At 27.7% G+C, this 16,600-nt stretch overlaps 1 protein-coding gene across 1 annotated transcript; it reads left to right on the top strand.

The window, feature by feature from the left end:
• Nucleotides 1-268: 268 nt before the first annotated feature.
• LOC112749842 (type IV inositol polyphosphate 5-phosphatase 7) lies at nt 269-4,533 on the top strand. The gene is made up of 12 exons (XM_025798258.3): nt 269-970; nt 1,107-1,203; nt 1,342-1,416; nt 1,489-1,684; nt 1,774-2,449; nt 2,538-2,731; nt 2,823-2,931; nt 3,010-3,158; nt 3,249-3,518; nt 3,758-3,853; nt 3,982-4,146; nt 4,266-4,533. The coding sequence occupies exons 1-9, from the start codon at nt 941-943 to the stop codon at nt 3,472-3,474; spliced, it is 1,752 nt and encodes a 583-aa protein (XP_025654043.1). The 5' UTR covers nt 269-940; the 3' UTR covers nt 3,475-3,518; nt 3,758-3,853; nt 3,982-4,146; nt 4,266-4,533.
• The last annotated feature ends 12,067 nt before the right edge of the window (nt 4,534-16,600 follow it).

Below are 16,600 nucleotides of genomic sequence, written 5' to 3'. Positions count from 1 at the left end.
ATTTGTTGAACGCTCGAGGATATTCAAAAGGCAGTAGCAATGGACGGCGCATGATTCTAAAGTCTAAATTAACATAACAAACACATACATGATGTACAATACGGATTCATTATGAAATTGAAACCTCCCTCCTAATGCATCATGAAATCAAAAAGAAAAAGATGAACCCCAAATTTGGGTGGAGTGCCAAAAAGTTCTTCAACTTGATTGGCTACAGATCCAAACATTCCGTGCTATATATGCATCCCCTTCCACCAATCATATACATTATACATACTATCACATTGCTCCATAAAATGCTCAATACTATATGATAGTAAAGACAATTGTTAGAGGAAGACTTAAAAGAATATATATAAGGTAATCAAAAAATATTTATTGTAAGTAAAATTATACCTATTAAAGAGGTCGAAATCTATCATTATTATATAACTGTTGTCACAAAAGCATGGTACAAAACATAACAAATTCACGATGATTCTAAATTGTAATGAATAAAAATAATAATTTAATGCTGTATGATCTACTTTTGCTTTGGCTTTGGTAAGAAGAGCAGAACGGGAAGAAGAAGAATACATGCAAAAATATACAAACGTTTGGTGAGTAAGGTGGGTGCAGCCTTTGTTGGTTGTGGCGGTTGTTGTTCTATGTTCAGAATCGTTAAAAGCTATGCCCCTCTCTTCTCTCTATAAAGCACATAATATAATATTGATTTAATAATTTATGAATAAAGTTGTTACATACATACTGTGCTTTATTCTGTTGAAAAAAAAAACAACCTTGTTCCACAGAACGAGGCACTATGCTTATGCTTATGCTTTTAAGAGTTAAGACACACAAACAACATAATTCACAATTCACAACCATAACCCTCTTTAGTCACATGAAATTCTTCTTCTTCTTCCTCTCTTCTCAAACTTTATGAATTGCAACATTAACAATGAGACTTGATCATTCAAACAACACCAAGGTTGGCTTTTTCTCCACTCTTTCTCTCTCTCTCTCTCTCTCTCATTTTATTTTTGTTTTTTCTTCTTCCATAACCATCTTTGAATTCTCGGCAACTCTGTTAACTTTTGTTCCCTCTGTTGTGGTGAATCATGAAGCTGTCATGGTCCAAGAGAATGGTCAGAAAGTTCTTCAACATCAAAACCAAAACGGAGGACTCTCACCAACCAAATGCTGTTTCTTATGGTTATGGAGGTGCACATCTTTTTTTTTATTCAACAATTAAAGCCTAGTTTCCTTCATCAAATTCATCCCTCATTCCTATGCATTTTGTCTGCTGCTTCGGATTCACCAATGCTCATTGATTTTCATGAATTTTGTTTCTTTCTGCAGTTGGTGACGTGGAATACAGAAGCAGAAGCAGCTTCTCCGAGAGAGAGCCATGCTCAAACAAGAAGAGCAAAACAGGTAAACACACACAATCTTCAATGAGTGGATTCTGACAATTTATACGAAATCCTCATAAATTGCAATGTACAGACAAGGGAGGAGGAGGAGGAGGAGGAGGAGGAGGAAGAAGAGGAAGAATGAATCTTGAGCATCCTCGAATCATAGATGTCCACAACTATAGCATTTTTGTTGCAACATGGAATGTGGCTGGAAGATCCCCAACAAGTAATTTGAGCATAGATGATTGGCTTCATGCATCACCAGCTGCAGATATATATGTTCTTGGGTATGAATTAAATTACTTGTTTTTGAGGGAAAAGTCTTTGCTTTAATTGGTTACCAATAACAAGATTGCTACTTTTGTTTGTGTTGCAGATTTCAAGAGATAGTTCCCCTGAATGCTGGTAATATCTTAGGGGCTGAGGACAATGGTCCTGCAAAAAAGTGGCTTGCTCTGATTGGGAAGACTTTGAACAATCTTCCTGGTGCTAATGGAGGCAATGTGTACTATGCACCATCTCCTATTCCTCAGCCAGTTGTAGAATTAGATGCAGATTTCGAGGGATCGGCTCGACAGAAGAACTCTTGTTACTTTCATCGCCTCTCTTTCCAGACATCTTCTTCAACCAGCTGGAGAATGGACAATGATCCTTCAACTGCGCAGCCGCGGCTGGATAGAAGATTCAGTGTGTGTGATCGTGTGATATTCGGTCACAGACCAAGTGACTTTGATCCCAGTTTTAGATGGGGTTATAGGCCAAGTGACTATTCCAGAACAAGTGACTATTCCAGACCAAGTGACTACTCAAGATGGGGTTCCTCTGATGATGATAATGGCCTTGGAGATTCACCCAATACAGCGTTTTCGCCAGCTGCCTCTAATGAAGATGGATATGGAATGGCAGGGAGGTCAAGGTATTGTGTTGTTGCAAGCAAGCAAATGGTAGGAATATTTCTTACCATATGGGTTAGAAGTGAATTAAAAGATCATGTTGGGAACATGAAAGTGTCTTGTGTTGGCAGAGGACTCATGGGTTATCTTGGAAATAAGGTCAATTTCAATTCATACACATAGAAACATTTTCAAGATTCATCAGCTGTGTGAAAATGATTAATCTCTGATATGTATGTACTTGCAGGGATCCATATCAATTAGCATGTCTCTCCATGAAACAAGCTTTTGCTTCATTTGTAGCCACTTGACCTCTGGACAGAAAGAAGGAGATGAACTTAGAAGGAACTCTGATGTGATGGAGATTCTTAAGAAGACAAGGTTTCCACGTGTTCATGGTTCTGACAATGACAAGTCTCCGGAGACAATCCTCCAGCATGAGTAAGGATGAATCTTATTATGCAGAATGAACATCAAAAACGTTTCTGTTTCCACACACTCTTGTAATTTTGATTTTGATTCATTTTTTCAGTCGAATTATATGGCTTGGAGATTTGAATTACCGGATAGCTCTATCCTACCGTTCAGCAAAGGCACTTGTTGAGATGCAAAATTGGAGAGCATTATTGGAGAATGATCAGGTACCAATGGTAATTAACAACCTTCTCTTAGTTTAAGCATTGCAGAACGAATGAATCTTATGCTAAGTTTTGTGGCAGCTGAGAATAGAGCAGAAAAAGGGTCGTGCATTTGTTGGTTGGAATGAAGGCAAGATTTATTTCCCTCCAACATACAAATATTCAACCAATTCTGATAGATATGCAGGAGATGATATGCACCCTAAGGAGAAAAGGCGAACACCGGCCTGGTGAGATCATTAGGATTACTCTATTACTTCTGCTGCTACTACTGCTGCGCATGTTATGAACACATAGTAATCCTTAGATTCTTGGTGTAGGTGTGACCGTATTTTGTGGCACGGCGGAGGACTCCATCAATTGTCTTATGTGCGTGGAGAATCAAGATTCTCAGACCATAGGCCTGTTTATGGCATATTTTGGGCTGAAGTTGAGTCAAGTCATGGAAGAATGAAGAAAAGTATGAGTTGTTCTTCTCGTTCCAGAATTGAAGTGGAGGAACTTTTGCCATATTCCCATGGATATACAGAATTAACCTTTTTCTGAAGCAAGCAGGGTTTTACATATTTGATGCTTCCATGCATATTCAAGTACTTTCTCTATCCCTTGTTCATACATAATCATATATGCTCACATTTCTTGCTTCTAAAGCATAACTTAGGTGCCTGAAATTAAAGTTTATTCAGGCTAAGTATTGATCCTGAAATATAAGCTATTTTGCATCTTTCTATGATATAATTATGAAGTCTTTTGTGTCACTACAATTACAATGAATTTTCCACCTTGAGTTAGAAACCTTACATGCATGATGCAACCTATTACTGTTCAGAAAACTGGTCAAACAAGAACAAGTCACTGAAGAAATTCATACATAAATGGATAGGTTGGTTGATAGAGACAACCCATTTCCCATATACCGAAAAAGGTTAGTTTTTTTTTTAAAATTAATTTTTTTAAAACTCTGATGCTTTTCTTGGTTTCTGCTTTTGGTTCCAAACCTCTTTGTCTAATTCTAACTTTAACTTTTGTTTTTTTTGCATTGTGATTTGTCAGGTGCTAATATGTAATTTCACCTTTGTCTAACGCATGATCAGTACAGTTCATAATCATCATGAATGTTGTTACCTACTCACGCCAGCTTCTATCAATTAACAACACTCACTTTCCGTTGTCTCATATACCTTCTTATGACAAATCACAGTGCTGCACAATCATTAGGTACTAAATTATTCTTTTCTGATTAATTAATTAGTTAATGTATGTGTAAGTTACTAGTGATATGCACGCTACACGCATAATCATAATCATAATCAAACCCCTTCTTTTTTTGTGTGCAGGAAATGGAAGAGGATGATTTTTCATTTTTTATTCATCATTTTTAAATTGTTTCCAGAGAATATTTATGATGATTGAGAAGATGAAAATATTGTCAAAATAATCAACATTGTTATTATTTATTTGTTCTTGTAATAATGCATAGAAAATGAAGAAGAGTAGTTATGATGATGTATACTGATAGCTACAGTGATTGGAAAAGAAAAACTGTAGAAAGAATTTGAAAAGAAATGATTTAGTTAATTAATGAGGATAGAATTTTCAGAGCCCCCCACTGGTGATTGTCTTTGTCTTTTTCTCTGCACTACTAATGATATGATATGATACATCAAATAGTATGTAGTGCTTTGATTCCTGATATGCGTGCTCGTCTTTTTGTGATTGTTGGAGAGTTATTTAACAGATTATAAAGTCTCTCACAGCTTTAAAGTCATCAGTTCTGAATTCTGATGCTCAATTGCTCTTTGCTTTTGACTAATTTAATTTAGCTTTTTGAATTAAACATTAGTAAGTAGAAAATGAGACAAAAATATATGCTAATAATAATATATAGTACTATTTTGAATTTTAATCATAATAATTAGACAAGTTTGGTAAACAGTTATGAATTTATTTTGATATGGAATATATGTATGTGGAAGAAACTAAAATTTGGTAGCGTACTATATATAATCAACACAAGTTGGTCCAAAACTAATGAATGATCACTGAAATGGTAATCTTAAAAATAATGATAATTGTAAAAGCATGTGAGAGCGAGAGATCATTGTGAAAATGTGTGTTGAGAGAAGAGAATGCATCATAACTGTTTGACATGCGTAATCAATAGCTTATTTGCAAATACTAACAAATGACAACTGTCAATAAATTCTTGTTACAGGAATTAAACTAAGTTGCCCTTGACCATCCATAGGGAAGGACAAATTAAAGTTAACTCAATTATATACAATACTTTAGCATAATGTTGTATGTAACTACCTATACATGTTAAGGCATCCTAGTATACTAAACTATTCTTGTCCTTGCCAATGAGTTATAGCTCAAATGACATAGTCTCCCCATATTCAATTAAGAGGTTGCGGGTTCGAATCTCCTATCTTTGGTAAAAAAAAAAAAAAAAAAAAAAAACTACTCTTGTCCTTTCTTTTCATTTGATATCTACTATCGTATGGAAACTTAATTATTTTAAAGATATCTACTCAAATAAAAATATCAAAAAATATCTTTTTATGAATATATTTTATTTAAAAGTATAATTTATTTATTTAGTCACACTTTAAATAAAAATAATATTTTTATAATATATAAAAATCTAATTCCACAATTTATTATTTTTTTTTTACCAAAGATATGAAGAAATATCTTTTTACGAATATATTTTATTTAAAAGTATAATTTATTTATTTAGTCACACTTTAAATAAAAATAATATTTTTATAATATATAAAAATCTAATTCCACAATCCATTATTATTTTTTTTTTACCAAAGATATGAAGACTCGAACCCGCAACCTTTTAGATAAGTATGGAGAGATTATGCCATTTGAGCTATTACTCATTGGCCCACAATCCATTATTTATTTGCCAAAAGAAAGTATTTTCACATAAAAAATAATTATAAAATTTTTATTGGAATATTCACCTACTTTAAATTATACATATTTAGAGTTTAACTAAAAAGTCGATTTTTTTGGTCGACATCGGTAATTTTTTTAATTTAAATTTTAGACTTTTACACTCAAAATTTTAATACTAAACTCTAAATTCTCCAAAAATAGTAGTCTCTTTTTGGGCACAACAAAAAATTAAAAGAATAATTTTACATCACATACGACTGGGATTTTGGACTGAGTAGGACTTTTTGGTTGTTGCTTAAAAGGTAAGCCCAAGAAGCCCAAGAAAACTATGTTAAACTACTACGACCTTTGACTGAAAACAAAATAATGTTTGCGTTAAGTGGTTATGACCCACAATACCAAAAAAGAAAGTTGCTATGACCCAAAAAAAAAAAGGTTTGAGGTGGCAACTGGAAATTGTCTATATAAAACATTGGACTATAGGAAAAAAAAAACCTTGGAGGCTTTAACCACAAAAAAAAAAAAGCATAAACGGTTAATTCTAGCCACATTTTTAAAGTGACTAAAACAACTGCTTGGTCCGTCAAAGTTCATTTGTTAGATCGGAGAGCATGCCTATGAAATAAATATACCAAATATTTTTTTTTTACTTATCTTTATTATTTTATGCAGTAATTTTTTGAGTTTAATTTTAGCATATGAATGGTATAATTGTTGTTTAATTATATTTACATAAAATAATTATTGTTTAATTATATTTATTATTTTAAACGACTATTTAAGTGATCAATGTAAGATAATTATTTTATATACGTATAAAATAATTTTATACGTATATTTAATTATATATGTAAAATTAATTACCATTCATATAATAAAATTAAAATTATTTAATTTTGATAATATATCAAAATTAAATAAAATTTTTATGCATAAAAACCCAAAACACATGGTGAGATTTTGGGGAAAAAAAGTTTGATATTTAAGTTTGTTGTAATTATTGTGAAAGATTTTTGTCGTAATTGTTCAGGGATGGAGCAATAATTGAAGAGAGTCAAAAGATGGTAGGGGTTTGGTCAAACTTAGAGTGTTAATGTAAAAGAGGACGGAAATGATGTCCTATAAAATACACAGCTACATAGGTTTTATGATGAAAAAAATCTACAACAATGGTACACTTGCACAGTTTGATGCTTGCAAAATCAAATCATGAGTCCTTCTCCACTAGTGTTAAAGTAATTAATTACATATGGCTTGAGAGTTGGTAAAAAGCTGCTGTTATATTGTTATGTGAGAAGTAAAGAAAATCAGACTAGCTATGTATGTGTATATGTACAACAACTTAGACTACTTGATCATGTTCATCATGCATATATATACACTTAACCAAATTATTTAATTCATACAGTAATAGCTAGTACTGTATGTAATTCATAGATATAAAATAGTATACAGTATATGCATTACGTACGGTACGTAGCAGTAGCACTACTTGAGTGAAATTATATATACACGATACACCAACAATCCAGATATATATAATAAGCCTAGCTAGGTGGGTGCATGTGTATTAGGTGCAGCCACAAGATATAAATAAAATAAAAGTATTAAGAAGGCTCAAATTAAAGTGTTTTATAGAGATAGATATGGAGGTGGCATAGTAGTAGTATTCTGATCGATGCGGCTGCTGTGTGCTCTAATTTTTATTTGTTTTAATTTGGGGATGGGGATTGGGGAGAGTTATGGAATCAGAAATAGAAATGGAAGCTAAGAACCTAATTAAGCTAAGCAAGTAGTTTATTAGGTGGAGGCCACTCAGATAAAGACGCCCAAAACGTCTTTTTTTAAAGATGTTTCTATGTTGTGTTTTAATTGGTTTCTGTATAATTTATTCGGTGTTCCTCATCACATATTATTAAATTCCTCAAAATATTTTCTTTCCAGAAGCAATAAAAAACATTTAATTTGGACTAAAACATAAAAGATAATAAATTAACTATTAGATTTTTTTAAAAGATTATTTATATAAAAAAATATATCACATTCATCAAAATATATATATAACAAGCTCTTAAAATTTTTATAAATAAAAAAATAATTAATTTATATTCGTACAATATATAAAATAATTATTATATTATTATTATACTATATATTAAGATTCATTAATTTAAATTTTTTTTATTTTTAATACAAACATTAGAAATAAATAAAATTTTTATAACTAAATGTAGTGTAACAAAATATATATAATATTAATTAGTTCTTAAAAAATTCTAAAAAAAATAGTTTCTTTCATTTTAGTAAAATAACTATTTATTAAAATAGACAAATTAATTATTTTCTTCTCATATATAATTTTTTTAAGACATAAAAGTAATTAATTAGGACATTGGTTAAGATAATTAAAGTCACTATTTCATTAAATTTTTAATTTAAAGAAAAATCCTAGTTAATTTTGGTATAGAAATTTCGAATTTGAAAACATTGATAAAAATTATGTTAAATTTTGATTTATTTGATTCTCATTTAAATTAATCACTACATAAGTTAAAGTTCTGTTTTGAAGTTATATTCGAGCTTTAATCTGATTTTTAAAGTTTCAATTTACTTAGTTTGATTTTTTAACTTAGGTATCCGTGACTCATATTAGAGTTTTAAGTGTTTAGTTGAAAAAAATAAGGTAAAAAAAATTTCAATTGTCACATCAAACAGTCGCTAAAATGTATAATGTAACAGTCGTTAGTCTATCTCAGCATGTCATTAACGATTTTGTGAGACAGTGACAAAAATAAGATTAGGAACCAATGTGAGTCATAACTATTAAGTTGGGAGACTAAATTGAGTAAATCGAAATTTTTGAAATTAGATTGAAACATAGTTATTAGAACCGAGCCAGTGATCGAACCGATCAAGCTACTGGTTCACTGGTTTATTGGTTCAACCGATAAATCACTGGTTGAACCGATAAAACTGATCTACGTAAATATAAAATATAAAATAGTTAAAAACTTAAAATTAAAATTTGAAATACATATTTTCACTAACATTTTATGAAAAATCAAGTCTCAACTTCTAAAAATAACTAATATAAAAAAATCATAAAATTTTAATACTACAATAGTATCTTATTTTGACACAATAAAAAAATAATTAATTCACAAAGCCTATCATCTAACTATAATATCAGTAGATTTTAATACTAACATCAAAACAAATAACCTTAATCACAATGCTAGCAATAAAATAGATCAAGTAAATTAATAAATTTTTAGTAAAATTTATATTTATATTAATAAGGGTATATAATTAAAATATAATTAATTTTAAAAATAGAAAAAACAAAAATTAAATTAAATTAGATATTTATATATACTATATAATTAGTATTTGTCAAATACAATACTTAGAAGTGCAATGGCTAAGTGGCAAGTAGAGGTTGCTTTTGCTCCAAGGTTCTTGGTTTGAGACCTTATGGAGACATTTTAAAAAATTTTTCAAGCAGACCAGTTTAGTTAGATCGGTTTGCACCGATTCTTACCGGTTCACACCGGTTTTATTCCTTAAACGATCCAAGGAGTAAACCGAATCTAGTCCGGTTCACTAGTTTTTCGGTCGAACCAGCCGATCCAGTTCAGTTTTTACAACTATGGATTCAAATACGAACATAATTTTAGAGACCAATAAGTATTATCTCTTTGTTGACAATTAAGTTGTTTTAATGGTAATTAAGATCTAATAATGGTTTATAATAAAAGAAGCATTCTTTTGCAACAATGAACCTATAGTAGTAGTTAGGGGTGTTCATAGATTAGATCATATCCATATAAATCCACAGTATTTATCCGTATCTGATCTGTAATTTGAGGATATGATATGATCTGTAAGATGATCGGATTGGATCGAATCGGATCCACACTCTAATCAGATAAAAGTAAATATGTTTACAAAAGTAAACAAAAAAAATTATTGACTTTTTTTATAAAAATAAAATTTTTTAATATTTTTTATTTTATGGATATATTTGATATCTGATCCAAACATAAAAAGTGCGAATATCAAATTTGATCTAATAAATTTAGTGCGGATTGGATCGAAATTTCAGTCATATCCCATCTGTAAACACCCCTAGCAATAATAACTAAAAAATTATAATGATTATATTTTTAACTAAGAGGAAGTGCCAAAAAAAATACTAAATAGAAGAACATTTAATCAAATATTAAAAAAAAAATTTACTTTAAAATAGTTGGACTTGTTTTGCTCATATATATATATATATATATATATATATATATATATATATATATATATATATATATTGTAATAAAAATAATAATATAATAATTATTTTATATATCACACAAATATAAACATTTTTTTCTATGATCTTAAGAAAGGTTTTGTAAGTCCCTAACCTTGTTATCAATTTTTGTAGTGTTAGCCCTCATATTATCAATTTGATTCATATATAATTCGGATGATAAATTATTTGGTGACGTGCTTCCTTATTTACTGTGATATACTTGTTTTTATTATTATTATTATTATTATTATTATTATTATTATTATTATTATTATTATTATTATTATTATTATTATTATTATTATTATTTACATTAAAAAATAACAGGCCAAATTATTGCCATAACATAATAGAAGTATGGAAGTTTATCATTCTTCTCTAATGGAGGAAACAAAATTCTTTTCAATAGTTTATTTAACGTTTACTAGAATAAAAATAAATTTTATTAGAATAAATTTTAGTACGAATTTAATATTTTTATTCATCATAAAATATTTATAGGATTACTCGTAGATAAATTTTGGAAAAAAAAACATGATTTTTAATTTTATTTTTAAATAAATTTTATTTTTAATTTTAAAATAAATTTTATTTTTATTTTTTAATAATATTAATTTTTACTGTATATAATTATTCAATTATTTTTTAATCATATATAAATAAATTACTCTTAATAAGACTTTTTTGTGTTATTCAATTATCTTTTTTAAAAAATAATTAATTATTAAAATAATTAAACTTTTCACAACAAAAATAATTAAAAAAATTATGAACGAAAAAAATTAACTATCTTGATAATTTTTTGTATTTTGATTTATATTTTAATTATAAACATAAATATAATTTAATTATATTATTTATGAAATGTGACTATAGATGTAGATAAAATTTAGTTATATTACTTATATATAGTTTCATTGTATTGTATTGCTTATAAAGTTAGATTATAATTATGACAATAGAATTGTTCTTGTATTTTTATATGTGTGACTAATTGGTGGTGTTAAAACATTACTCTTAATTATAAATAAGGTTTATAATTTAAAAAATCAAAGACTCAATTAAAAAGATACAAAAAAAATAATGTTAAAATATTCTAACTCTTTAAAATAAAAATATTCAAAATTTAATTAAAAATTATTTAAAATTTAAACTCAAATAAAAATTTATATTCAATGTGTTTTGTATTAAATATATTTAATAACCTATTATATCATATTGGTTGAAATTAGTTTTTATAATGTTAATTTTTTAATAACACTTTATTAGAAAAAATCATCTTTTCAGAATTTTTTAAAACTAATTAATATTATATATATTTGGTTACATTACATCTTATTATAAAAAATTTATTTATTTCTAATGCTTATATTACTTATATTAAAAATAAAAACGCTTGTTTTATATATATATATATATATATATATATATATTTTGATGAATGTGATATATTTTTTTATATAAATAATCTTTTAAAAAAAATCTAATAGTTAATTTATTACTTTTTATGTTTTAGTCCAAATTAAATGTTTTTTATTGCTTCTGGAAAGAAAATATTTTGAGGAATTTAATAATATGTGATGAGGAACACCGAATAAATTATACAGAAACCAATTAAAACACAATATAAAAACATCTTTAAAAAAAGACGTTTTAGGCGTCTTTATCTGAGTAGCCTCCTTATTAGGTAGCCGCTACACAATTCATTCGGGTAATGCAGGGACCAATCCAAAAATATGAGTAACAGCTCCAACATTTAAACCTATTACTATTAGTCTATTACTCATGTCGAGAAATTAAAAAGAAAAAAAAATTAGGCTCATACAAAATTTACTATCATTATCATCAATAGTTTAATGTGTACATAAAATATAATTTAATGAGGTATACATTAAAATTAATCATGAGTATAAAATACATATAAAAATAAAAGTTTAATTATTCGGTTAGTTTTTATAATTTTACTAAATTTTTAATTAAATTTTTATATTTTTTTCAATTGAATCTCTACATTATTTTTTATTTTGTAATTAAATCCTTCGTAATATAAAAAATATTAGAATTAATTAAATATTTTTCACAATTTAAAGATATCTATAATTAAGAATTTAATTAGATCTATCTTTAATCACATATTTTTTGAGAGAAATATTTTATTAGTTTTAATATTCTTAATATGCAAAGAGCTTAATTATAAAATTAAAAACAGTGTAGGAATTCAATTAGAAAAAAAATATAAAAACCTAATTATAAATTTGGTACAAAATAATTAAATAAAAATAAATTAAACTGCACATTATATATTTATACAAAATACATCGCAGCTGATTTTAATAATTGAATTTAATGTATACATACTACTTTTGAATAAAATTTAAAGTTGATTTACTTAAATAATTTGACAATTATAAATCTTAAATTAAAATGGGATCGGATTATTTATACGTAAAAAGAATTTAATTTATTAGTTAAATAAATATGTGCATGCATATAAAGTGGGAATAGTGACTAGTGAGTGTACAGTTGTGTGGTTGTCTGATATGATTGGTATTTGGTACTTGAATATTGTCTTATTTGGTCAAGGTTTTATATATATTCATTCATACTGCGTTCTGCACCTCTGAACGCTTCCCATATCCTTTTCTTTGTTCCTTCAAATCACAACTCTGTTATATTTGAAGACGGTACAACAAACACCACACACTCTTTCATTTCATTTCATTAACTAACCTTGTTTTCTCTGAGTTTAATTATTATTTCTATTAATTGTAGGTGGATCGCGGCTTCCACTCTTCAAGCTTCCATCGGTTAGTGCTCGTCTTTTGCTTTATTTGTTTTCATGGAATTTCTGTTTTACATGTTAAGGAAACTACATACTACGATACCCATTGCACAAAAAATTACTTGAACTTCCACTTAGTTAGCTAGTTAAAGTTATTGTTGGGAGTAATTTAATAGCGAGGGATTTGATTTATATTATATAAATATGAAATATTAAGTTTAAGAAGTCAACATTTTTTGTAAAGAATTAGTTAGTTTTAATTCAAATAAAAAATAAATACAAGAGAAAAATAGTGATCATTTAATCTTTGTGAATGATTTTTATTTTTATACAAATAATCTTTAGTATTTTAACATCTTTTTTATCATGGAAAATTCTTATGTGCTCTGGAAGTAAATTAAGTCATTTGTTTTATATCATTTGTTGTTTTGAATTTTTTTTTAATTATGGATACTTTTCTAGCAATTTAAAAAAAAAACAATAACTTTCAATTGTTGATATGTCAAACAATAATATAGCAGAACAAATGACTTAATTTGCTATTAGTACAAAGAATTTCTCCCAATTTCACTCAAGTTCTTGATCACTTTCGGTCCTAATCAATTGAAGGTAGAGTTAATAAGAAAAAGTAAATACTATCTTTTTTCCCATTGATAAACCAATTACTTCTTTGTTCCACGTCTAAATTGCTTCGTTACTATAAAAAAAAAAAAAACTAATAAAATCTATATAATACAACCCACATAAAAATGGGATTAAAAAACTCACTACTACAACAATATAGATCGTAGAAGAAATATAAATTTCTAACTATCGACATTAAAGTAAATGAGACTAATTCTATGGTATTTATTATTTGGTGTTTAATTTTTTTAATTTATTGTTTATAACAAACTTTAAATATTTAAAAATGATTTATTTTTATATTTTTAAATTAAATATTATTTTTAATTTTTTTTACAAATTAGACAATATTACAAAGCAATGACATATTAGTACTAGTCATGAAAGCTCAGGTCGGAGAATTTTTTTTTTTTTTTAAAAAGGGGAGATTTTTGCTTGCAAATAATTTGGGTTGGGTTAGGTAACGCAATTTATGGCGTTTGGAAGTACTAGATACAAATAGTAATAGGATAGGGCTTTCAAAAATAAAAGTTTCAACAGGTTGCCTTGCCGCTCATTATTACGGCGGTGATATATACATATGGCTGATGCTGCCGCCGCCATGGCCATTCTGGCCCAAAATGATAATGCAATTTTAACTCTCAAATTGAAGAGCCTTAAAAACAACTTGGTCTAAAACCGGTAATTTGGTCTAATAATGCGTCCAAAAGGACCTTGAGAAAATTAAAATATCTATTGGCGTGCCTCTACTTTTCCTGAAGAGAGCGTGTACAGTGTAGTACACTGAAACCTAGCTAACTTCAACTTTTATTTTCATAATCATGACTTTGATCATTTTATATTGCTGCTTTGGTATCTTTGCTGCCCTCTCATAATAGTTTTGTTGTAACTGCTTGTATATTACGAAATAAATGAGGTTAAAGTGCTTTTCTGGTGGTCAGAAATTATCTTATCGAATTTTGTTAGGTAGAAAATGACTTTTGTAAACTATGGATTTTGAATTGACTCAATAAAATAAAAGATAACTATCTGCATACTTAGTAAACTGAACATCCAATCGTTGTTAACTGTACATGAGTAAATCGAATTAAAAATAATTATTATTCAATTAAAAATAATAAACATAATCATCTATATATCTATTAAAATAAAGATATGATATATCTATTGTTGATTTTATGTTTTGAGTTTTGTTATGTATTATATGTGAGCTATTTTTTATATTATGTTGGCTACTATGCTTGCATTCTTTCATCTCTTTCACGTGGAAAATTGGTATATGATTTCTCTTCTTCTGTCCTTTATTCAACAGCGGATTTTTATATTATAGCATGAGTTATAAAATAATCTTTATACTATATATATTAGAATCTACTTTTGACATAGCGGTCAAATTTTTTAACCAATAATCACGTTATAAAATAAAATATGTTGTTTCTTTAGTAATTTTGTAAAAGATAATAATGCTATATATTTGCCGAAATTTTATTTAAAACTGATTAAGCTGACATGTTTACCACATATAAGCTTTCAAAAGGTCAAAAACTAAACCGAGGGAATAAGAGAACTTATTAGATATGATACCATTCGTTTTTTAATTTCTTTATTGCAATCAAAGACATGCATGCTTCATATTAATTTATCATAGAAATTTAGGGTACGCTTTGAATCTCTTAGTTAATATGCTGTAGACTCAGATTAAAATAAGTGCTATGTATGTCAGAATTGTATACCTAATATCCGTACAAATTAAAAGATAAACTGAGGTGAATGTTAATTAAATATCCTAATACTTAATTGCATGATCATGGAATGTTTGAATAGCTAAGCATTTATCAATTATTTAATAAGAAAATCATTTAGCCATAAGTAGTCATTCAATATTTGGCCTTGTAATTTGCTGCATCAATTAACCTGTTCACCATGAAACCCTATTTTTGTTTCTAATTAACATAAAAAGGATAAAATTTAATTGGGTTGAAAGTTGAAACAATTAATATTTGAGTTGTCTAATTAAAATGATGTCAACGATAAGAAAACTGTATAAGTTTATCAGTTAATATTCCATCAAACTAGCTACTCAAAAGCTGTGTTTTGAATAATATTAACCAAAAAGAATGCTCATACCACCAGAAGATAATTAGTAATATAATACTAATCAGCTTATTAGAGTTCCCTTATTCAAAATTAAGATAGCTAATCAGGGCATATATAAGGAGAAGGAGGAGGAGGACAAAATAGAGTGACACTGAACATTTAATAGCATTGAACTGCAATATAGTTTGTATACATTTGAAATCACTCCATTAATAATTGTGAACAGAAAATATGAGTACATGCATGTCCTAAATAATCATCCATACTTCTGTTTTTTTCAGCAGTAAATGTATATGTATGTATAGATATAGTTACCAATGTATGCAGATCACCATATATATATATATATATGATATGATATGATATGATATTTTACATTCCATTCCATTAATACAACTATAAATGTATAATTAAACTGCTATCAGATACAGAAGGAAAACATAGATCTTGGTGGTTCAGCAATAAAAGATGCATGTATATTCATCTTGGAGCTTTGAAAGGAGAAGATGAACCTTCCCAATGAGTGAGAGAACTTGAAAGCAAAAAGTGTGGTAAATCGTTCATAATCATCACAATTCAAACATGGATATTGCTCCCATCCACATTGCTTAATTCAAAAAGTATTAGCTAGATTAATGTTTGATAACTTGCAAACACTGTTATATATATGAACAGAAAAATGAATCATAATACATGGCTAAGAGTTTTGTATATAACACATAGTCAAAATAAGAAAACCAACTAATTAAGAATGTTAGTTCTTTCTTCCTTGTCATTTTTAGGGAAAAAAGAATAGTAAAAATGAAATTATTAGCTGAAAAAATACTGATCATTTAAATTTTCTCTACATTAGTATTTACTTATGCGATCATTGTTCCCTTTAATATAATAATCTATGATGGAGTTGAAGTTTTTCACTATATGATTGATCCCATCAAGCAATGTTTGAA

This window comes from Arachis hypogaea, chromosome 15 (genome assembly GCF_003086295.3).
Source record: "Arachis hypogaea cultivar Tifrunner chromosome 15, arahy.Tifrunner.gnm2.J5K5, whole genome shotgun sequence".
In the NCBI taxonomy this organism is placed as follows: Eukaryota; Viridiplantae; Streptophyta; class Magnoliopsida; order Fabales; family Fabaceae; genus Arachis; species Arachis hypogaea.
The sequence above is the reverse complement of the archived record's forward strand: the minus strand, read 5'-3'. Positions and strand labels throughout refer to the sequence as shown.

Excerpts from the sequence above, each read along its gene's own strand:
- LOC112749842 (XM_025798258.3), top strand. The coding sequence starts at position 941 with ATGAGACTTGATCATTCAAACAACACCAAG. Across the intron at positions 971-1,106 it reads ATCATTCAAACAACACCAAG|CTGTCATGGTCCAAGAGAAT; the intron begins GTTGGCTTTTTC and ends TGAATCATGAAG. Across the intron at positions 2,450-2,537 it reads TGGGTTATCTTGGAAATAAG|GGATCCATATCAATTAGCAT; the intron begins GTCAATTTCAAT and ends ATGTACTTGCAG.